Source organism: Poromitra crassiceps (genome assembly GCF_964638095.1).
Source record: "Poromitra crassiceps genome assembly, chromosome: 15".
Classification (NCBI taxonomy): domain Eukaryota; kingdom Metazoa; phylum Chordata; class Actinopteri; order Beryciformes; family Melamphaidae; genus Poromitra; species Poromitra crassiceps.
Genome location: NC_139634.1, coordinates 20934530 through 20959529, shown reverse-complemented (window position 1 = coordinate 20959529; position 25000 = coordinate 20934530). Strand labels below are relative to the sequence as shown.

Genomic DNA, 25000 nt, shown 5'->3' with positions numbered 1-25000 from the left:
TTTGGGCTTTATTGTGTTTAATTCCTTTTGATCAATATTGTTTCTTGTATTGCCATGCACAATCATGTATTTATTGAATCAATAAAGATATCAATCAATATCATATCAATCAATTCATCAAACAATTCCACCTGCACCATGTTCTTTAAGCAGCATCAAAGCTAAGCAAAACACACTCAACAACAACTTCCTTTGAGTTTCTGACTGATGTATGAGATGCTGTTTTGTCTACGGATAGGAATATTCTGATACACATCTCTATTTGTCTGCCCCCCCCCTGCCCCCCCCCCCCCCCCAAAGCCGGAGCCTCCCTCCACCAACAAGTGGCAGTTGGACAGCTGGTTGAACAAAGTCCAGCCTCAAACCAAACCGCTGGTCGCCCCACAGCAAGAGCGTCATGGCACCGGTCAGTACATACATACAGGCATACACATTATACATCCTGTATATATACTGTATATATGTACAGGCATACACATTATACATCCTGTATATATACTGTATATATGTACAGGCATACACATTATACATCCTGTATATATACTGTATATATGTACAGGCATACACATTATACATCCTGTATATATACTGTATATATGTACAGGCATACACATTATAGATCCTGTATATATACTGTATATATGTACAGGCATACACATTATACATCCTGTATACTGTGTATATATGGAAAGTTAAACCCAGTGTGTCTAATATGGAATTCATGAGATTATAGCTACAAAAAGTATATAGTGGGTTGATGTCAAATCCCTACATGACCTATAGAATTGACTACTGTTTAAAATAAAAACATCTCAGATTTTAACCTCTAAGATACAGATGTTACTCTTTTAATCTGGCCGCGTTGCTGCAGTATTACTGCGGCACTGCCGTGGCAGCATGGCATTGGTGCGGCGCTGCCATGGAAGCGTGGCAGCAGTGAGGGGGATGTTTTAAATAACAAAGCCATGTCAGCATGGAATTACTGCAGCGCTGCCGTGGCAGCGTGGCATTACTGTGGCCCTGCCGTGGCAGCGTGGCATTACTGTGGCACTGCCGTGGCCCTGCCGTGGCAGCGTGGCATTACTGCAGCACTGCCGTGGCCCTGCCGTGGCAGCGTGGCATTACTGTGGCCCTGCCGTGGCCCTGCCGTGGCCCTGCCGTGGCAGCGTGGCATTACTGTGGCACTGCCGTGGCAGCGTGGCATTACTGCGGCACTGCCGTGGCCCTGCCGTGGCAGCGTGGCATTACTGTGGCACTGCCGTGGCAGCGTGGCATTACTGTGGCACTGCCGTGGCAGCGTGGCATTACTGCGGCACTGCCGTGGCAGCGTGGCATTACTGCGGCACTGCCGTGGCAGCGTGGCATTACTGCGGCACTGCCGTGGCAGTGTGGCAGCAGTGAAGGGGATCTTTTGTAAAGAACAAATAAAACACGTAAGCTCCACTTTCACCGCTGTGGAAGTACCTTGGAAACACAGCAGTAAGGTGGACAAATGAAATGAGAACATCTATACAGTATAATTGTGCTTTGTCATAAGGTGACTCCTAAATTAATAAAAAAAAAAAAATTCTAGTGCAGAGCGTGTTATTAAGGGGAGAAAATCACTGTATTACAAGTGCGAAATTCACCGGTTACCTCCACTGCACAGGCACCATCACCCAGGGTCCGGAGATTTTCTCCCCAGGGAGCGAGGCACCGGGAGTGGGTGTGGCTGGCAAGACCAAGTCCTGCGGAGTCAGCAGCGCCCCCGTCACACCTGCACAGACAGTGGAACACAAGGAGACAAGGGGGACCTTCTGGTATGAGCTGGATAGTTTTGAAAATGGATGAATGATGGACGGACGGATGGATGGACGGACAAACGAGACCGACAAACTGAAGTGGCTTGTCTGACAAAATCTGTGTCTCTAACCACCCAAAAAAATCTATTTTGATGCTTGACAGCCCGGGTAGAGAGAAGGCCAAGGCCAAGCTGAACCAGAAGGCCTCGGCGGAGGGACAGAGGTCAAAGATGAGGCTGTCGCCGGGGCTATTGTCAGGGTCAGAGGTCACGACGCCCAGGAGGAATACAACGGGGAAGAAGCAGCCCAGACGCACAGAGAGGTCAAACAGTTCTGAGGACAATCAGAGCCAGACATGGACCAGAGCCAACCAGCACAGGTAAGGAAGAGAAACAGGAAGGAAGGAAGGAACACAGAAACAAACAAACAAACAAAATAGGTACAGTTGTTACTCATTTGGTTTGACCACTTTGCTGCGGTAACCTACAGTACTGCTGTGGCAGCAGTGAGGGGCCAGGGCTTTGCTGCGGTAGCCTACAGTACTGCTGTGGTCCCCAGTGAGAAAGCACCCTGAGAGGAGCCAGACACTCTCCTGAAACTGAGGTAGTCTGGTAAGCGACACTACCTCTGTGGCAGTACCGCAGCAAAGAGGCCAAACCACATTAGTAACGACTGTAGTGATGCAGCAATACAAGAAGGAAGGAAGCAAGTGAGGATCGAAAGATGCGAACAAAGTGATGGAGAATAACATCTTCCTCTCAAGCCAAACACATGTCCACTCCACCCTTGACCAAGTGGCTACTTAACTGGAGCATTTCAAAGTGGCCTCTCTGTGGCATTTAGGGTCAAGCCAATGTGATTTCCATCAGTCATTTGGCAGCATCCCAAAAGCCTCATTTGACTCCGCTAAACAACAGTCTTCAGTTGTGCTCTGACGAGTGTTGCTAGGTTACAGTGCTGAGACATTGTCCGCTGATGGACTATCCCATATCACTCGTCAGCATTGAGTAAAGTCATAGAGTACTCGATTACTCGTTACAAAACGAGTCATTACTCCATTCAAAAGCAATGCTATTACTTATTACACCCCAAACATTTCTGGCAATCAATAACTCATTGAAGGGCTGATGTCCAATGTTCTTTCTCTCCTTTTGATCAATAGAATCAAAGTGGTTGGAATGTATCCACCAAGAGAACATCAGCCATCAGCATTTCTCATCTAAACTAGCTCAGCAGGAGACCAACACTAATGGGAAAGTGAGGGTGTGATTTATTCATTGATTTATTTTTTGATCATTCAACTTCAATCTGATATTTAGAGGGGGGGTGAAAACAAACGTGACAGCTTAACATGTGATTGCACTGTAATATTCTTACTTGAACCTGTTACTCAGGCTGTTACTGTTACTTGAACCTGTTAGTGATGCTGTTACTGTTACTTGAACCTGTTAGTAATGCTTTACACCCAACCCTTTCACTCAGTATCAAGTGCCTAGAGGCCCAGTGGATCACTTGGCTTCTTGGCAGCTAGCACTGAAACACTGTCTGATCTCTGCACAGATTGAGTAGAAGTCAGCTTCGGTGCACTGCTTGAAGTTAGTCCATTCAGAAGTTAGTCCACTCATTTGACATTCTCCATTGGGGACCTCTCATCATAAAGGTTCACTACAGAAGTTCACGTGCCCAAGTGTGGTGTAAGGAAGGAAGGAAGGATGGAAGGAAGGACATCTTTCCTTTCTTCCTACACCTCCTCGATTTTGAATCCAATTCCGATTTGCAATCCTAATTCTTCCTGTGATTCCTCCCTCCAGCCCAGCAGCGAGGGACAAGGAGCTGCTGCCTCCCCCCTCTCTGGAGCATCAGAACCTCCCCAGGCCGCGAACCAAACCTCCCAGTGGGAAAACTGCCCCCAGGAAGGAGCCCCGCACCGCTACCAACGCAAACAACACTGCCACTCCACCGTCCATACAGCAAGCACCTGTCCCCGTGCCTGCTGTGAGCGTCAGCCAGGTTAGTGTTATAGCATGGACACACTACCCCATTTTTTATTGAAAGTTTCATATATGGACAGCTTATAAACATAACAGGATTGACAGACATACTGAGTGGAGAGGAAATACAGTAAGACAAAGAAACCAAACACTCACTCACTCACTCAATCAATCAAGCAAACAAACAAACAAACTCTTATGTGGAACTTGCTTGACTGTGGGGGACACTGGATATGGGATGGAGCTTTGCTCTATTTTTTGTGTATTTCTTTCTTCCTTCTTTTCTTTCTTTTTCTCTTCTTCTATGCTTGTTTTTTGTACTTTGTTAAAGAAATGAAATAAATACTTGATAAAAAACAAACAAACAAACAAACAGCAACAACACAGCAAGGGGGGGGCAGTTCACACAGTAGTTTGCATGTACAAGGCAGTCGCTGTTCTTTTGGCACTACACGACTTGTTGTCTTGTCATCGGGAGTCTTTGTGTCGTTTTGGTTTTCACACTACATGACTGAGCTGCCACAGAGAAAATAGCATTTTACGGTAAAGTAATGTGGTCAGTCTAATGATTTATTGATGTTAAAATGATACACTCAAAATTTTAGAATGTATCAAAAAGATCCACTTCCTGAATTGTATGAAGACTACAAGGCTGGCTGTCCCCGTGTGTGTGTGTGTGTGTGTGTGTGTGTGTGTGTGTGTGTGTGTGTGTGTGTGTGTGTGTGTGTGTGTGTGTGTGTGTGTGTGTGCGTGTGTGCGTGCGTGCTTGCGTGCGTGCGTGCGTGTGCATGTGTGTGTGTGTGTGTGTGTGTGTGTGCGTGCATGTGCGTGTGTGCCTGCAGAAGTGATTCATTCTAAACTGAGATATCCAGCATTTGAAAAATCCTCTGCTTTCAACTGCTTCTTGCCCGCTGGTTTATTTTGGTGCTGCATATGGAGTATCCTACAGTTCAAATTGTTTGTCTCTGTCATTCCTCGAGCTTACAATAAACCTTGCTTTACGGTTCAGGTGGGAATCATCAAAAACAGGCAAGATAACAAGGGGAAGGTCATTTCCAAGAGCTTCACAGCCTTCTGTCTGCATCTGACAGGGATGGTTTCGTTTAGTTTTCCAGCAGTCGCATATTCGTCCAAAATTAGAGATTCTCATGGAAAGAAGACGCATTACCGGGGTAAAATACACAGTGGGGAGACATGTCTCCAACCCATGCAAGCACATTAGGAACTTTCCCTTCCGCAACGTGCATCTGGAATCTGTAAAGACACTGTTCAAGTCCAAGGCCTCCATGCATGTACGTTAGCACTGTCCGTATAGCCCATGATGATCTGGGTGATTTGTTGAAGTCATAAAAACTGTATTATTACATGACTGCTGTGGCACAGCTGACTGCTCTTTATAGAAATATGGAGACGAGAGAGAGAGAAAGACAGACAGACAGATACAGGGAGAGAGCTGAGTCATCGGGCTTTAACGAGTTAACACTTAGTGGTTTTATGAAGATTGTGTAGATTCAAGTTGAAAGAAAGAGAATAAGACAAAAAAGAAAGAAAGAAAGAAAGAAAGAAAGAAAGAAAGAAAGAAAGAAAGAAAGAAAGAAAGAAAGAAAGCTAATTAGAAAATTATTATAACACTTGAAAAAGTATATTCAGTCCTTAAAGGGACACTCCGCCGATTTTCAACCAGCTGTGCATGAATAACATTACTGGTCCACAACTTAACTCAAATCAACTCTCAATAACTGTCAAACTAAATGAATGACTTCAAACCTAAATGACCCTTCAAACCTTTACAGGTTTCTGATATACTACTGATGTTCTAATGATACAAAGCTGGTTGAAAGTGTGTTCCTTTAAGAAGTGTTCCTTTAAGAAGGAAAAGTGGAAAGTGCTTGCATTTCCAAAGTAGTTCATATCAAAACATCAATAGTTCAAAATATCAGCGTCACAGTTGTTGGCTATGAAAATCCAAAAATCTCCCCGTGTGATTTGAAGCTTGAACAGAAGTCTGCAGAATTAATTTGAGGTCACAGGAAAGTAAACCTTGAGATTGTGGTTCCTCAGAGAAAGAGTTGAAAAAGTGAAAGGTGCTGAAGTGAGGCCCACATGTCAGAAAGATGAATCTATATGACTCATGTTCAGACAAACCAAATAATGGCCCGTCGCTCGGCATGCAACGCATTCCAGGCCCGAGGAAGCTTACTGTTTCTTTGAAGATGTGCCACGTTTCCAGCTTTGTTGATCTTTGTGCCATGGCCGCCTCCCATCATTATATTTGTTTCTTCAGAAAAACACCAAAACCCAATCCTTTTTTTATGCCGTCATCCTGAAGAATCATCAATCATCTTTTCAGGCACTATCAACGCCCTCCTGTGTTTGATACTTTACAATGCATCCAGACTGACAAGTCTGACCTAAGACCTGACTGACAAGTCTGACCTGAGAGACTGACAAGCATGGTCTTGATGTCTTCCACCTCTTCACCAGCTGCTTAAGCTTAATTCATCTGGACATTGGTTCAGATGGCCAAATGTTCATTCATTTCCACGTACAATTATGCACAACAATGTCAACATTTTCTTTTCTTTTTTCTTTTCAAATGACAGTGAACATCAGGAACATGACAAATCTTTTTACTGTCAATCCACATTGATAACTAGGCCACTGATAAAGTAGAAACTTTCCATGATTTTATCATATATATTATATCCACGTTATGCCTTTGTTGTTAACTGTGATTTATGTTGTGCTGTTTTTTTTTTGTTCAACTCAAGATAAATTCTTCCTTTGAGACAATTAAGTCATTCTTAACCTTATCTAGCATAGAAGTGTCCTAGAAGTGTCTAATCGACTCATTAATATAGCACAATGCTATTTTGTGGACACTTTTCCCCTTGTTTTTTGCTCTCCATAATATTTGTCCTATATCATTCTCTGATTGATGATCAGTTCGATCTAGTTCGGCTCACGCAACCCTTTGCCCTTTTCTTCTCTTCCACATTTCTTACATCTTTAAAACAGGACAAGAGGAAACACAGAGGACCGAGCAACAAAATCACCCCCAAATCCCGAGAATTCATCGAAACGGAATCCTCTTCCTCCTCGTCGGAATGCCACTCGGATGCGGAGGAGGTGGCCAAAGTAGTCCCGGCCGTCCCGCCTCAAGCCACACGCACCGCCATCAACACGCAGACTCTGTCCAACGTGCACATGCCCTTTCCCCCGTGCCTCGGCCCCAACAGCGCTGTGGGGAGTCTAGGAACCTTTGGAGGCAAGGGGCTTCGGCTCAAAGATGGTAGCAGTGTGACCACTAATGGTAGCAGCAATATTAACGGTAGCATTAGCAGTGGTTGTAACAGTAGTAGTAGTTGTAGCTCCCTAAGCATTACCAACCTAAGTGGCTCATTTGGTACCTCGGTCCCCGATCCTGGAGGGTTAGGGGGGCCGTGCAAGGACCTGGAATCCATGTCCCCCCCTTCCAACCTGGGACATGAGCTGCCTCTTTCCCCCCTGAGGGAATACCAAGAGATCCAGAGCTTGTGGGTGAAAATCGAGCTGAGTTTGCTGAGCAGGGTGCCCGGGCTGCGAGACAGATCTATAGGAGGCATGGGGGAACAGGACGGGGGCGAAGAAGCGCCGGGCGAGAGAGACAGGGTGAGACCGGCGGAGAGAGAGAGGATAGCAACGGGAGAGAGAGAGTGGCCGGCGGGCCCGCGGGACAGAGAGAAGTTAGTCAAAAAAGGGGAGAGAGCGGAAGAAGAGAGCGAGAGGACAGGGCAGGAGTTGGGGCAGAGGGAGAGGCAGGGTGACAGAGAGCGGGCGGCGGAGAGGGGGAAGCAGGCGTACAGAGATGACAGGGAGAGATTCGTCCTCAGAGAGAGGGAGAGGGCCACTGCGGCCATGGACAGAGAGAAGGTGTGCCAAGGTCCCGGGCCCCCGGACAACCCATCCACGCAAGAGCAGAGCAACCCCAGGCTGAGCGGGAGGACAGAGAGAGGAGAGAACCCCAGGCTGAGCAGGAGGACAGACAGAGGAGAGAACCCCAGGCTGAGCGGGAGGACGGGCAGAGGAGAGAACGGAGCCAAACACCGGAGGCAGACCGCCACCAGCATGGTGGTCCCCACCGACAAACACACCAGCAAGAGCAAGAGGAAACACAAGGTGAGGACAGAGGCTGTGTAAAAATATGGACGTAGCCACGGTGACGTCACCCATGGGTTTGTGAACTCCTGTTTTGAAGCCTTGAGTTTGGCATTTTGATTGTCGCCATCTTTTTTCTTTTTCTTTTTTTACCAGACAGAGACGCAGCGTTGGCTGCTATTGGTCCGAGATCGGCGAGCTGCGCAGCCACTGGGCAGGCGGCCTGTCAATCACACCCCAAAGCATAGTCTGCTTTATCGTTTATTTGACTCTAAATGGGACCATAATTAAAAAAATGTACATCATGTTGTATTGAAGAAGACTTAAAACTAGCGAGTGACACCATTAACTCATTAAGAAAGTGTTTACGGTAAATCATTTTGAGTGAGAAGTGAGAAGTAGGGTCATTTTCGCATTGACTTCTATACAGTCAGACTTCTTTTTGTAGCCATAGACTTAAATGGGTGAGTTATATAAAAATGAACCCTCTGTACAGTTAACAGGGAAATTAGCTATCGAGTCCAAAACCGTTTTTTTAACCAGGTTGTAAACATGTTTATTTCTGCTGTAAATTTGGGCATTTTAACATGGGGGTCTATAAGGAATGACTCGCTTTTGTAATGGCCTCAAGTGGCCATTCGAGGAACTGCAGTTTTTGGTCCTTCCGTGTTGGCTTCAGAACCAGAGGTTGGGGCTTGGTATTTTTGAATCTCTACCATTTATCTTGCTCTCTCTCTCTATCTCTCTCTCTCTCTCCCTCTCCCTCTCCCTCTCTCTATCTCTCTCTCTCTCTCTCTCTCTCACAAGCACTCTCTCTCTCTCTCTCTCTCTCTCTCTCTCTCTCTCTCGCGCACACGCTCTCTCTCTCTTCCTCTCCCCCTCACTGAATGTCTTATCTGTCCTCTATGTCCCCAGTCGGACCACGGTGAGTCGTCAGTCAACAGCAATAAGAAGCTACGATTGGACAAAGACTGCCAGCTCCTCCCACCCTGCATCTCCCCAATACACACCCACAAGAGCAGCTCTGCGGAGTAAGTACCCAATATACACGGCGACAAGATTAGCTCCCCAAATAAAAGGACCAACTGGGAGGAAAAACAGCATTGGACAAATACTGTGAAGTATATTTACCACTTTGTGACAATCCACCCTAAAATCCACATAACATTGTTTAAAACGCAATGTCATTTACATTTCTGGATCTATTTTGCAACGTTTGGTGGTGTATTTTTCTTAATTTAGACAATGGGGTGTCACATTGGGGATATTTGCAGTGCAGCTACAGTACAGTGGAGTTTCACATCAGAATCAGCTTTATTGGCCAAGTATGTACACATACAAGGAATTAGTTAAAAAGTTAAAACAAACAAGGCACGGGTACATTTAACATTTACAAAATGTTGCTACTACTAACTAACTATCACATTTACAACTGTCTAAAACCTCAACAGTAAATGTCAGGACGAGTCCACGGGTACAGGACGGGTCGCTGAAAGTAATTCTGGGAAATGTAGGAAATGACTGACTGAAGAGTAGACAAGGCAGGTTGAGGGAAATTGTGTACAACAAAAAGGTAAAGTATAGTGCAAGAGTGTAAGAGGGTCAAATAGTCCTTTAACTTTGGAACCACTGGCAAATAATCCGTTATATGCTCATCCAATGCAATCACAACAACAGAGACTGTTTTCACGCTTTCCTTGCTCTGCCTGTCACAAGCAGGGCAACACAGAGAATGAGATTTTAACCGATTTGATGAAAAATAATAGAATGCCACGCTTTTGCTCAAGGGAGGTTATAGAAATATGGAGGTGAGATATTGACGCTTAATGCATATCAGGATTTAAAGACCCCCTCCTTTCACTTCACCAACAATTTGAGGATTTTCAACCGAATTATTGGTTAACATGGAAAAATGTGAGTACCAACTGATTCCGGTGTAATCGAAAAGGCACAGCTTTGTATCCTTCCACCACCTCGTCTGACTGGGAGAGGGACTGGTCGAGGTCATCCGTTTTTTCCAGAGTATTTTCAGAAAGGCTTAACATTTTTAATGGGCGATGGAAGTCGCTGGAGATGGGATTTAAATTCACGCTGTGACCCAGGAATGACAAACCATGAATTTCAGCATTCTGTTTCAATTATTCAAAACAAACTAAGCTGGCTGTCTCTATAAATAAGCCTTGTCATGACAGCTACAGAGTCTCTATAAATAAGCCTCATCATGATGTCACGGCTACAGAGTCTCTATAAATAAGCCTCATCATGACATCACAGTCTCATCATGACATCACAGCTACAGTCTCTATAAATAAGTCTTGACATCACAGCTACAGTCTCTATAAATAAGCCTCATCATGGCATCACAGCTACAGTCTCTATAAATAAGTCATCATGACATCACAGCTACAGAGTCTCTATAAATAAGCCTCATCATGACATCACAGCTACATAGTCTCTATAATAAGTCTCTACATCACAGCTACAGTCTCTATAAATAAGCCTCATCATGGCATCACAGCTACAGAGTCTCTATAAATAAGCCTCATCATGACATCACAGCTACAGTCTCTATAAATAAGCCTCATCATGACATCACAGCTACAGAGTCTCAATAAATAAGCCTCATCATGACATCACAGCTATTGAGTCTCTATAAATAAGCCTCATCATGACATCACAGCTACAGAGTCTCTATAAATAAGCCTCATCATGACATCACAGCTACAGAGTCTATAAATAAGCCTCATCATGACATCACAGCTATTGAGTCTCTATAAATAAGCCTCATCATGACATCACAGCTACAGAGTCTCTATAAATAAGCCTCATCATAACATCACAGCTACAGTCTCAATAAATAAGCCTCATCGTGACATCACAGCTACAGAGGAAACTTTTTCAGAGCATCTCTACTTTATTAGAGCGTATGAGAGTCAGGAAAGATGGAAGGGGAAGATGGTGACAGGAAATGGAGGTCATGGCCTGGATCTGTGTGGTTGTGGCCTTCGCCCACGGAGCTGTCTTCAGCCAGAGGAGGTTAAGAGGCTTTTTAAGTGGTGCAGCTGCACTATGTGTGTTTGAGCACAGGATATGTGTGGGTGAGATTTAGCCTATATGCCTAAGGCCATTAAGGGCAGTGGCCCAGGTGGGGCACAGACTTAAGCAAGGGTGGCACTGAGTGTGGCATTTAGGAAGGATGTTTTCGCTCGCCAAAATTTAGCCTAAATTTGGAGCATTATTTAGCCCCCTTCCCAACCAGCTAGAATGACATGTTAGCAATGGCCTTAGGTCCTCTGGTGTAATATATCAGTATCTTCACTCTAGCATTAAAAATGAGCCCGCGACAGCCTCTGAAAGACAGTAATGTCAGCTAGACAGTAATGCCAGCAGCACCCTCAGGATTTTTGGGGTGCCACCTGGGGTGGCCAATAAGATTTCAGGGGTGGCCAGTGCTACTCCTGGCCACTCCCTAGAAATGCCCCTGACCCACCGGTCAGCACAGACAGAGACACAGATGTAGAGAGATAGAGAGAGAGATTGAGAGAGAGAGCGTCTCGTCTCAAGGACAATAGCGGTAAAAAAAAAACATGCATGCACGCACACACACACACACACACACACACACACACACACACACACACGAAACGTTTGGAAAAATGGAGAATTCATTTCCTCATTTGGAAGACTTTGGCATGCTATGGAGAGAGCGGCTCGAAACATGCATGCGCGCGCGCACACACCGACACACACACACACACCGACACACACACACACACACACACACACACACACACACACACACACACACACACACACACACACACACAGTGTCAGAGAGGGAGGGGATGTAGGACAAGGGTTGGACCTGCAAACCTGCACTGCTTACTTCAACACCTGGGTGTGATTTTTTATGACAATCCTCCTCAAGTCCATCAACATGTGTTCTTAAAGGATAATTAGGGTTATTTTGAGCATAGGCCTTTTTTCTGGGTTTTTGCCATCATGATGATTGATTGTGGTCTGAATTTTGTCATTAGTCTTTTCTCTTCACTATAGAGCTTTATGTACAGTACCTCCACTTTACAGGGAGTGTTGCTCTCAAACACATATTTTCGACCCAGTAACACTTGTATTGATTTTCTGATTGTCCAGTTCCTGAAGCGAATATAAGCTCATTGGCAAATCGGATTTCCTGTAATTACGAACTGCAAACTAGGAAAACCTGTTCCCTATCTCATCTCCTACCTGGCATCATGAACCAGTCATGAGTATGTAAGCTCCAGCAGTACATACTGTAGCAACATAGCAGTGAATTCTGCAATGTCGGCAGTCAAAGGTATTATAAATCAAAGTTACACAGCAGTGCTACTGGCAAACTGAAGCAAGCTAGTCTACACTGTGAGTGGTGAAATTTTGAACGTAAATATGAAAATTTGAGCAAAAATTCTTAGCGATTATGCTTTAAAGAGGTGTTAAGTAACCTAATATGATCTCTGTCAACCGCTATTGGCAATCAGCAAGAATTTCAACACTGATAGAACGTATCTCCTTATAAACAGCCTGCAGCTGGCCAAGTCATCTCCTCCTAAACAGCCTGCAGCTGGCCAAGTCATCTCCTCCTAAACAGCCTGCAGCTGGCCAAGTCATCTCCTCCTAAACAGCCTGCAGCTGGCCCCCTAAACAGCCTGCAGCTGGCCCCCTAAACCAGGGGTTCCCAACCTTTTTTGTGCCGCGGACCGGTAGATAGATGGAAAAAAAGTCGCGGACCGGTTGTCAATTTTAACACATTCACTGCCAGCCTTTTTTTTTTTACTGTAGGTAGGTTCTGCCAGAGGGTTTTTTTGAGGATTCTGGCTCATCTTTCAAGACCCGAGGATTCTTTTCTGCTAAGATTTTGTGAACACACAATATCTCAAAAGAACTAATAGAATGTGTGCTTTCTCTGTCTAAAAGAGTTAGTTTGTAGAGTTAGTAGTTATGTAAGCATTAGCAGTTGAATACAGCATGGTTTCAGCGTCTGGAAATTTATTCTGAGATAAATGGCTTTTTGTGAAATTCGATAGAACAGTCACTTTAACCATTCATTTTTGGCATCAGTAAGACGTCAGACATCTAAACAATAGTTTTGAACAGTAATTTCCTCCATAACAGCAGGAAACCCCCCTCTGCTTCCAACTCCTCCCTCCGTGGGCGTTCTCCTCCGCAGCGTTTGTCACAAGCGAGTGTTCTGCTGCTGCTGCTGCTGCTGCGAGTTTGAGCAGCCTCCCTCCCTGGCAGCGAGTGTGGATAGGGCTCACTTGTTTCTTGGGTTTGAGAGCTTTGATAAAGCTTTGTGCGATTCTAGGCTTTATGCTGCGTGTTTCAAAGTGTTTTCCACCCAGTCTATTTTTGGAATTCCCCACCGCCAGCTCCCAGCGCGATAATGCGCGTTTTCGCCAATCCATTTTACAGTAGAGAATGGTTTCCTTGCGCGTTACCCTACAGTTTTGGCTCTGATTTTCCTAGTGTGGAGAGCACTGTCGCCACTTAGTGGGTCCGTGGAATGGGTTGTACACGTTCGCTGACTCCAATATTTTTATAGGAGACGTGGGGAGCGTTGATCCACGTCCCACCGTCAAAAAATAAATAAAAAAATTTAAGCCGAGATAACTCGTCTTTGGCAGTGAACCGTCGGATTCTGTAACCCGAGATAACTCGTCAATGGCAGTGAACGTGTTAATAATAATAATATATATATATTTTTTAATAAACATAGGCTATAATATTATAGTTAAAGCATAGTTTCAAGTTGATGTTTATTTATGTTTGTAGTTTGTAAAAAAAATATATATATATATGTATATATTATTTTTTTTGCACCGGGCTCACGGCCCGTTACCAAATGCGTTGCGGCCCGGTACCGGTCCGCGGCCCGGTGGTTGGGAACCACTGCCCTAAACAGCCTAGAGCTTGCCTCCTAAACAGCCTGCAGCTGGCCTCCTAAACAGCCTGCAGTTGGTCAAGTCATCTCCTCCTAAACAGCCTGCAGCTGGTCAAGTCATCTCCTCCTAAACAGTCTGCAGCTGGTCAAGACATCTCCTCCTAAACAGCCTGCAGCTTGCCTCCTAAACAGCCTGCAACTGGCCTCCTAAACAGCCTGCAGCTGGTCAAGTCATCTCCTCCTAAACAGCCTGCAGCTGGTCAAGTCATCTCCTCCTAAACAGCCTGCAGCTGGTCAAGTCATCTCCTCCTCAACAGCCTGCAGCTGACCAAGTCATCTCCTCCTAAACAGCCTGCAGCTGACCAAGTCATCTCCTCCTAAACAGCCTGCAGCTGACCAAGTCATCTCCTCCTAAACAGCCTGTAGCTGGTCAAGTCATCTCCTCCTAAACAGCCTGCAGCTGGCCAAGTCCTACATTACATTACATTACATTACGTCATTTGGCAGACGCTTTTATCCAAAGCGACTTACAATAACACATTTTTTTGTCAGCAATAGAACAATCAACTATGGAGCACAGTCTGTGACAACTACAACTTCTGAAGGAACAGTGGTACAAGTTTAGGTTAGTGGTACAAGGTTGGTTAGTTTTTTTTTTTTTTTTTTTTTTTTAAAGAAAGAAAGAGAGAGAACGAAGTTAGATCAAGAAGGGCCCAGATGGAGCCTGAAAAGGTGTGTCTTTAGTCTTTTCCGAAAGATCGGCAGTGATTCAGCAGTCCTGACCGAAGGTGGAAGCTCGTTCCACCATTGAGGTGCCAGGGACGAGAAGAGTCGAGATCGGGATGAGCGACTTTTGAGCCCCCGTAGCGAAGGAGGGGCGAGGCGACCTGCACTGGTGGAGGAGCGAAGGGAGCGGTGAGAGGTTTGGAACCTGACCATGGATTGCAGGTACCGGGGAGCTGTCTGGTGTACTGCCCTGTAGGCCAGTACCAGTGTCTTGAATTTGATGCGGGCCGAGATGGGAAGCCAGTGGAGCTGCTGGAAGAGGGGAGTGACGTGAGAGAATTTGGGTTGGTTGAATATCAGACGGGCTGCAGCGTTCTGAATGAGCTGAAGCGGTCGGATGTCGGTGGCAGGTAGGCCGGCCAGAAGCACGTTGCAGTAGTCCAGGCGGGAGGAGACAAGAGACTGGACCAGGAGTTGAGTCGCTTCTCTTGTGAGAAAGGGACGGATTTTGCGGATGTTGTAGAGAGAGAACCTACAGGAGCGCGCTGTAGCAGCTATGTTGGCAGAGCAAGACAGCTGGTTGTCAAGGATCACCCCAAGGTTCTTGGCTGTTTGGGAGGGAAGTACAGTGGTGTTGTCAATGGAGATGGAGAGATCTGCAAGAGGGCAGTCTTTTCCTGGGAGGAAGAGTAGCTCGGTCTTACCAAGGTTGAGCTTGAGGTGGTGGGCAGACATCCAGTCCTCTCCTCCTAAACAGCCTGCAGCTGGCCAAGTCATCTCCTCCTAAACAGCCTGCAGCTGGCCAAGTCATCTCCTCCTAAACAGTCTGCAGCTGGTCAAGTCATCTCCTCCTAAACAGTCTGCAGCTGGTCAAGTCATCTCCTCCTAAACAGTCTGCAGCTGGTCAAGACATCTCCTCCTAAACAGCCTGCAGCTTGCCTCCTAAACAGCCTGCAACTGGCCTCCTAAACAGCCTGCAGCTGGTCAAGTCATCTCCTCCTAAACAGCCTGCAGCTGGTCAAGTCATCTCCTCCTAAACAGCCTGCAGCTGGTCAAGTCATCTCCTCCTCAACAGCCTGCAGCTGACCAAGTCATCTCCTCCTAAACAGCCTGCAGCTGACCAAGTCATCTCCTCCTAAACAGCCTGCAGCTGACCAAGTCATCTCCTCCTAAACAGCCTGTAGCTGGTCAAGTCATCTCCTCCTAAACAGCCTGCAGCTGGCCAAGTCCTCTCCTCCTAAACAGCCTGCAGCTGGCCAAGTCATCTCCTCCTAAACAGCCTGCAGCTGGCCAAGTCATCTCCTCCTAAACAGCCTGCAGCTGGCCAAGTCATCTCCTCCTAAACAGCCTGCAGCTGACCAAGTCATCTCCTCCTAAACAGCCTGCAGCTGACCAAGTCATCTCCTCCTAAACAGCCTGCAGCTGGCCTCCTAAACAGCCTGTAGCTGGTCAAGTCATCTCCTCCTAAACAGTCTGCAGCTGGTCAAGTCATCTCCTCCTAAACAGTCTGCAGCTGGTCAAGTCATCTCCTCCTAAACAGTCTGCAGCTGGTCAAGACATCTCCTCCTAAACAGCCTGCAGCTTGCCTCCTAAACAGCCTGCAACTGGCCTCCTAAACAGCCTGCAGCTGGTCAAGTCATCTCCTCCTAAACAGCCTGCAGCTGGTCAAGTCATCTCCTCCTAAACAGCCTGCAGCTGGTCAAGTCATCTCCTCCTCAACAGCCTGCAGCTGACCAAGTCATCTCCTCCTAAACAGCCTGCAGCTGACCAAGTCATCTCCTCCTAAACAGCCTGCAGCTGACCAAGTCATCTCCTCCTAAACAGCCTGTAGCTGGTCAAGTCATCTCCTCCTAAACAGCCTGCAGCTGGCCAAGTCCTCTCCTCCTAAACAGCCTGCAGCTGGCCAAGTCATCTCCTCCTAAACAGCCTGCAGCTGGCCAAGTCATCTCCTCCTAAACAGCCTGCAGCTGGCCAAGTCATCTCCTCCTAAACAGCCTGCAGCTGACCAAGTCATCTCCTCCTAAACAGCCTGCAGCTGACCAAGTCATCTCCTCCTAAACAGCCTGCAGCTGGCCTCCTAAACAGCCTGTAGCTGGTCAAGTCATCTCCTCCTAAACAGCCTGCAGCTGGCCAAGTCCTCTCCTCCTAAACAGCCTGCAGCTGGCCAAGTCATTGAGTCTTTGGAGAGTGTTGGCAGATATACTGTGGTCGTGTTGTGTTATGAGGCAGTAAAGATCTCACTTATTTCCCCTTTAAATAACGAGGAGAGCTCACACACTGGCATCCAGTCCACTTAGTACACACACACACACACACACACACACACACACACACACACACACACACACACACACACACACACACACACACACACACACACACAAACTACAGCAACTAATTAGTCTTTGTCTCTCTGGTTTTGTATATTATCACTAATGTCGGAGCCTGGGGCGGTGTTCTGCTAGCTCAGCACTTTCTCGCTCCATCAAACCCCAGTTTCCAGGGAGAGAAAAACAGACAAAATATGATCTGTTGTGCTGCACACAATATATATAATATATTATCTGTTGTGCTGCAAACAATATAATAATACACTATATAATATATATAATAATATATTATCTGTTGTGCTGTAAACAATATATAATATATTATCTGTTGTGCTGTAAACAATATATAATATATTATCTGTTGTGCTGTAAACAATATATAATATATTATCTGTTGTGCTGTAAACAATATATAATATAATAATATATTATCTGTTGTGCTGTAAACAATATATAATATATTATCTGTTGTGCTGTAAACAATATATAATATAATAATATATTATCTGTTGTGCTGCAAACAATATGAGTCACAAGAGCTACAGCCAGCCAGTCGGGGGATTAATATCCGATGTTCTAGCAAGAAAGACAATTAAAATGATTTTGAAAAGAAAATATCAGTTTAATAGCTGCAAACTATTATATGTGAACAATGGGAAATGTTGGATGTTATCGCCAGTGAGATGATTTAGCCCAAGTAGAGCCAGCAGGTGATTACTTTTACATTGATTTCTGCATTATTAGACTGCACATGGATTTTTCTGCTCGTCCGCGACTAGTGGCGCCAGCTCTACAAATGTCCCTTAGTGAGTGAGTGAGTTGAGTGATGAAGTTACACATTGGTTGGCCGGAACACGTGGTTGGGTGGAACACAAGAGAAAGAGAGAGAGGGAGAGAGAGAGAGTTGGAGGGAGAGAGAGAGAGTGGGAGGGAGAACCTGAAAATGACGTAAGCCTACTGAGCTGAGACGCCTGCGACTAGCGACAAATGATCTGCTGACTTTTTCTGACCATGGGAAGCATGTTATTGTTAATGTGAATGTGTTAAATCCCAAAGCATTTGGCAAGAAATCGCTGCCCTGATGCTGATTTTCTCTACGTGTGTCTAATCCAGAGAGGTCTGATGATCACAGTTGTTACCAGCAAAACTTGCCCGGATGGGCGGAGTCAGCAGTGCATAACAAGTCTAGCCTATTGATTTGCATTACGCAGATCATCATTTGACACGTTTATGGCGACTTCCAGCGACTTTCTGAGGAGCCAATAACTACTTTCCTTGGAAAAGAGTTGGCAACACTGCAGGCCAGCTATATACTAGGTTTTACCTAGTTTTATTTCTTATCCACTTTGATAATATAAGGTGATGAGTAGCATAAAAGAGCGTGATATGAAAGTGAAATATTTCATTTCAATAAAGCTCATCTAACAAAAGTGTTTTCTATACCTGTGCAGGGACAGATAACTCTTACCTGTCTGTCTGTCTGTCTGTCTGTCTGTCTGTGTGTGTGTGTGTGTGTGTGTGTGTGTGTGTGTGTGTGTGTGTGTGTGTGTGTGTGTGTGTGTGTGTGTGTGTGTGTGTGTGTGTGTGTGTGTGTGTGTGTGTGTGTACACGTGTGCTCGTCTTACCCCAGCTCTCTAAACAGGAAGCAGTCTCGGCGGCGCGATGAGAAGCTCCTCCCCCCCCTCCTGTCCCCGCTCTCTGACGAGCCTCCCCGCAAACGCACCTCTGACGGAGGCTCCGCCCTCAGCCAAGAGGGGGCGCTCACCTGCTCCACCTCCTCACACAGACACAGGAGAGGAGAAGGCAATGCATCATCGCATGGGAAGAATGCCAGTGTAAGTGCTGGAGGACATGATCATGGATAATAAAGGAACACCACAAGTTGATGATGGTGATGATGATAGACACTAAAATCATGCATGGTGCTCCATGCTAACACTTTAGCATACACTATTATGCTAAGACTACTGTATATCTCAGAAGTGAGACAATTTGAACCTGCACAGCACAAAACTACATGGTAAATGATCTTAAATTATATGTGGCTAAGTTTGGTAGTGTTGTGTCTGAAATTGGTCAGAATGATGGTGGTAATTGATGGCGATGGCCGTTTAAAAATCACTGGGCAGCGCATGAATGCATGGTTGCTCAACTGAAATAGTTTCAGAAATAAACATGCTACATGTATATCAGCTATCAGAGTTAATGATAGATATTAGATTACCGTAATCAGTCTTTTTGCTTTGGATAATGCTAATAGCTAATTACTATCACTCAACATAGTGTATGCTATGTTACGTTTGCATGCAAAATGAAAGATCTACCAGGGACACACAAAAAGACAGCTATCACTTTTACAAACATTTTCCCCATTGAGCTACGTCATACTTTCATGCTTGCATTTAATCTGGTTTTGGAATTCTTTGGGCCAAGTCACTATAAGATCCAAGGAAACCTTCCAGTAGAACAGCAGGTAATGCATCGAAAGCAGCGGGGAGGGAAATAATGCCAAATAGCAATAGTCAGCATCTACAGAATGTAGCCATAGTTCCCTATTAATTTGACAATGATACATTTAGGGAAAATCCTACATGGGTCACGGTGACCCGGTCACCTTTAAAGGTTTGTGATTTATAACTTTATAACTAAGGCTGAAGACAAAGAGGAAAGAGCAAACTGCAAAATGTACTGTAAGACTTTCCACTTGTATTTTTTATATGATGCATTCAAGTAAAATACAGCTGTGTGTAAATTTAAACATTTAATGACCATTACTATGACATCATTATGATCATTACCTTGTACCCCTATTTACCCTTGCAATATAATTAGTGTTCTCCCCCATACACTGTCCCGTTGTTTTTGCTGACACACACTTTTAGAGACCATCTCCCATGCATACAAAATGTTTTGGAGGTTTCCTGCAGGGCGATGGCTGTTTGAAACCCACACATTGCAATAATACTAATTCATATCAAATTAACACCATGTACCCTTTCTCCCTCCCTCCTTCCTTCCCCTTCAGGAAATGGATGCTCATGGCGACAAGCCCTGTGCAGACGGTTACCATGCCAACGGGCAGTCGGACTCGGAGGTGTGGCCCGAACCGCTGACCGCGCCCACAGAGCCTCGCAGACCCAGACTGTCATTTAGTGACACGTATGTAGAAGTATAATACACACACACACGCGCACGCACGCACACACGCACATTAGAAGCCCAAACTCAGTTTCGATAGCACAATACTATGACACTTTAAAGGTGCTCTGTTTTGCATTTTACCATCGCTAAATTATTACCAAATTAATTTTGAGATAATTACCGTAAACAAACAAGACCATCGTAGAGAAAATTGGCAGCTTCTACCCGCCTCTACACTGCATTTGGCATTGGCTCTGTCATTTGGATATAGCTTCCTTCTTCCTTGATACCTACTGTAACTAGGAACCCTTCATAAGGGATCTTGTTAGCCTGTAGGTAGCAGAGAAATATAAGTTGTTTGAGACAGACAGCCCGAGGCAATGCCATGTGTGACTTCAGCTAACGGTACACACCACCAACTAACTGCGAACAGATTTGAAGAAATGTTGAAAATATCAGCTAGCTTTCTGTACTACATGAAAAATAAACACACAACAGCTTATTAGTGGTGTTGGCATTTGCCATTAAAAGCAATCTAGCTAACCTACAGTAACTAAGTGCAACGTGATGAAATGCAAAGTGATGAAATGAAGAGAGATGTGTTGTCTTTAACATGCCGCTGTGTGTGCAGGCTCCACAGTGCAGACGACTACATGCAGGAGGCCAAGAGGCTGAAGCACAAGGCTGATGCTCTGGTAAGACACAGCAAGGAGATTAGTGGGCGTCGGCCATGTCTGGGCGGCGTGTCCCGCGAATCCTAGTCAGCTTTGTCGGCACCTTTTCCGGACAATTCTATGTTGAATCGCCGTCGGGCCATCGGTGAGAGAGATCACTCTGATTGGCTGGTCAGCGGGTAGTGAAGCAGTGCAGGAGAAGAGAGGGCACGCACAAAACGTTCTTCTCATTTTTTTCCAACTTTATCTCATCTGATCATTCCAATACACGGATATTTTCACCACGACGTGCCTTCGGCTTCGCCTGTCGCTGCACGAGATCACGCATTTAGTGTGGTTTCTCTTTATTTCTCAGCTCCGCCTCTTCCTTTCTTCCACAAGCAAAACACCGGACAAGGGCTGACCACGCCCGTGCCATTAGCAACTTTTTATCAGACATAATCTCGATTAGAAGTAGCGATATTACAAAACCGTTTCAGCGAGCGAAATGGAAGGCAAACGCTGCTTTGTTTCATGAATCAGGTGTCACGAAGGCGCAGAATGTATCTGCTAGTTGCCCGTCTGCTGTAGTATTTGCGTTGTGTTCACGTGCAGCGTTTTGGCTCCGAACAAGGTGACGGTGCGGCGACGTCACAGTCTGCCCTCATTGCTGCTAGTTCTTTGGAGTGTCAGAATGGCAGTTCAATCAGGAGAGACTAGAGACCAATGAATAAAATTATATTTATTACAATAACGTGAATGATGCTTTACAGAAAGAATGATGAGAATAAGGTATTGTTATTAGTCTTTGGCGGTTAGACACCACAGGGAGATCTTGAGAGAGCTGCATCAGCCCAGATCAGCATCCAGATATATCCCCCTGTGGAGTCTAGATACTGGTGGTGCTGGTGATCTCCTTCTGAGACTCATGATGAGACTCTTCCGACTGAAGAATAGGATAGGTCTGCGATGACCCGGAGGAGAGGGGGAGGAGGAGGGTGCGAGAATGACAGCAGCGGTGTTTGAGAGGCTGAATGAGACAGAAAAAAGCATATAAGGAAACCGCCGCCAAGCGATTGGCTTACGACGGGGGTGCGAAGCAATGCGATAGGCTTACACTGGAGGTGTGTGGGGTGAGAAGTGATACGAGCAGTGATGTGACACTATGCTATTGGTTAAAAAAGAGACTAGGCGGCAACCAGCTGATTATTCAATTGAAACCCGGAAATTGACAGCTTATTATGAGCTTGTGAGTAGATTGAAGAGTGGAGATAGAAAAGTGAATTAAGGAAGTGTAAAATGCATATTATAGTCTTCCTGGCTTGAAGTTACGTTAGAACTACATTTGTTGGAGAATGGTTGATTGGTGTGCCATGGGCTACACACAGACACACAAGGATTGAACATGTTGAATCTGACCAAACATCTCCAAACAAGGACAGACAGCCATGGCACAACAAACAAACATCTGTTTGTCTGTTTGTTGTAGAATGTTTGTTTGGTGTGCCATGGGCTTTAGACTAATGTACTCTTACTGCACACGTGGTCCAATTACTATAGGAGAGTGTGTGTGAGTGTGTGTGTGAGAGTGTAGTCAAACAGATACACACACAGAGACAGTGTGAGTGCAGTCAAACAGATACACACACACAGAGACAGTGCGAGTGCAGACAAACAGATACACACACAGAGACAGTGTGAGTGCAGTCAAACAGATACACACACAGAGACAGTCTGAGTGCAGTCAAACAGATACACACACACAGAGACAGTGTGAGTGCAGTTAAACAGATACACACACACAGAGACAGTCTGAGTGCAGTTAAACAGATACACACACACACACACACACACACACACACACACACACACACACACACACACACAGAGACAGTGTGAGTGCAGTCAAACAGATACACACACAGAGACAGTGTGAGTGCAGTCAAACAGATACACACACAGAGACAGTCTGAGTGCAGTCAAACAGATACACACACACACACACACACACACACACACACACACACACACACACACACAGAGACAGTGTGAGTGCAGTCAAACAGATACACACACACAGACAGTGTGAGTGCAGTCAAAGAGATACACACACAGAGACAGTGTGAGTGCAGTCAAACAGATACACACACACAGACAGTGTGAGTGCAGTCAAACAGATACACACACACAGACAGTGTGAGTGCAGTCAAACAGATACACACACAGACAGTGTGAGTGCAGTCAAACAGATACACACAGAGACAGTGTGAGTGCAGTCAAACAGATACACACACAGAGACAGTCTGAGTGCAGTCAGATACACACACACACACACACACACACACACACACACACACACACACACAGACAGTGTGAGTGCAGTCAAACAGATACACACACAGAGACGGGCACAAACACACTGTTAACATCTACAGTCTAGACTCTAATTATATGTTTACTAATCCGTGCTGTGTGCGTGCTCTGTGCCTCCGCAGTGTAAAAGTCTATTTCATAGAATTGCACTGTATGATTTTTGTTATTTTATTGCATCATTTGTCTCCAAAGGAACATTGTATTCAAGGACTGATGATGTCTACAAGATTATACAATATCAAAAGATTATACAATATCTACGCTTGCCCCCCAACAATGAAACAAGATTTCTTTAACTCGTTATTTATCTTTGTTTACACATTATTACCTCAGATTTATTGGGGGATTTATAGATTATTCAAAGAGAAGGTTGTGCGTCTGCCACAGTGTTGTGAAGACATCGTTTGTCATCTCTCGCCTGGACTACTGCAATGTTCTTCTGGCTGGGCTACCTGCTGTAGCCATCCGACCGCTTCAGCTCATTCAGAACGCTGCAGCCCATCTGGTATTCAACCAACCCAAATTCTCTCATGTCACTCCCCTCTTCCGGGACCTTCACTGGCTTCCCATCTCGGCACGCATTCAATTCAAGACACTGGTACTGGCCTACAGGGCAGTACAGCAGACAGCCCCTCGGTACCTACAATCTATGGTCAGGCTCCAAATTTCTCACCGTTCCCTCCGCTCCTGCACCAGCGCAGGACGCCTCGCCCCTCCTTCACTACGGGGGCTCAAAAGTCGCTCATCCCGTTCGCGACTCTTCTCGTCCCTGGCACCTCAATGGTGGAACGAGCTTCCACCTTCGGTCAGGACGGCCGAATCACTGCCGATCTTTCGGAAAAGACTAAAGACACACCTTTTCAGGCTCCATCTTGGCCCTTCTTGATCTAACTTCTTTCTCTCTCTTAAAAAAAAAAAGAGAAAAAATCTAAACTAACCTTAACTTGTACCACTGTTCCTTCAGAAGTTGTAGTTATCATAGACTGTGTTACATAGTTGATTGCTCTATTGCTGACAAAAATGTGTTATTGTAAGTCGCTTTGCATAAAAGCGTCTGCCAAATGACGTAATGTAATGTTTGTTCCATCTCTCTCACACACATACGTTCTCTCTCCTCTATGCATTCTCTGTCTTCTAACATCTCTCTCCTCTGTCTGTGTATTCTCTATTTTCTAACATCTCTCTCCTCTGTCTGTGTATTCTCTATTTTCTAACATCTCTCTCTTCTATGCATTCTCTGTCTTCTAACGTCTCTCTCCTCTGTCTATGCATTCTGTCTTCTAAGCTCTCTCTCCTCTGTCTGTGTATTCTCTATTTTCTAACATTGCTTGCTTTCTCATTATTGAATTTTTCCCCTTTTTTCTCTGTCACTCATTTCGCCGTCTTCCTCCTGCCTCTGTAGATGGATAAGTTTGGTAAAGCGGTGAACTACGCAGACGGTGCCCTCTCATTCATAGAGTGTGGGAACGCCATGGAACGAGACCCGCTGGAGGCCAAATCACCTTATACCATGTACTCGGAAACTGTAGAACTAATCAGGTAGGTGTGGATAGATGGATCAATGGATGGATGGAAGGATGGACAGAGGTATGTGTGGATAGATGGAGCAATGGATGGATGGAAGGATGGACAGAGGCATGTGTGGATAGATGGAGCAATGGATGGATAGAGGGATGGACAGATGAGATAAGCAAGCTCTGAACAAATGTTAGTTTGTTTGCAGGGCCAGTTGACACGTTAAAGCGCTGTCACTTTATTAGCTGCAACCAGAACCTCTATAAGTCCCTCTGTCTGTCGGTTGGTCCAGAAGCTCTATAAGTCACTTTGTGGGTTAAAGCTCAAGTTGCCATTAAAAACTGAGGCTCGAACACACAACCTCAAAACTTAGTGAGGCTCGAACCCACAAGCTTTGAACTGCTGAAGAGCAATCCAACTCGCTGAGCTACTG

General features: G+C 45.4%; 1 protein-coding gene across 1 annotated transcript in view; it reads left to right on the top strand.

The window, feature by feature from the left end:
• The window catches only part of aff2 (AF4/FMR2 family, member 2), a gene marked incomplete at both ends in the record, with an annotated part of 184678 nt that overhangs the window by 149503 nt on the left and 10175 nt on the right, over nt 1-25000 (top strand). The window contains 10 exons of the mRNA XM_083651808.1: nt 301-406; nt 1649-1799; nt 1945-2160; nt 3593-3791; nt 6791-7930; nt 8825-8940; nt 18516-18720; nt 19911-20044; nt 20658-20721; nt 24455-24591. Coding sequence (XP_083507934.1) covers nt 301-406; nt 1649-1799; nt 1945-2160; nt 3593-3791; nt 6791-7930; nt 8825-8940; nt 18516-18720; nt 19911-20044; nt 20658-20721; nt 24455-24591 — 2468 coding nt within the window. The remainder of the gene's footprint in view (nt 1-300; nt 407-1648; nt 1800-1944; nt 2161-3592; nt 3792-6790; nt 7931-8824; nt 8941-18515; nt 18721-19910; nt 20045-20657; nt 20722-24454; nt 24592-25000) is intronic.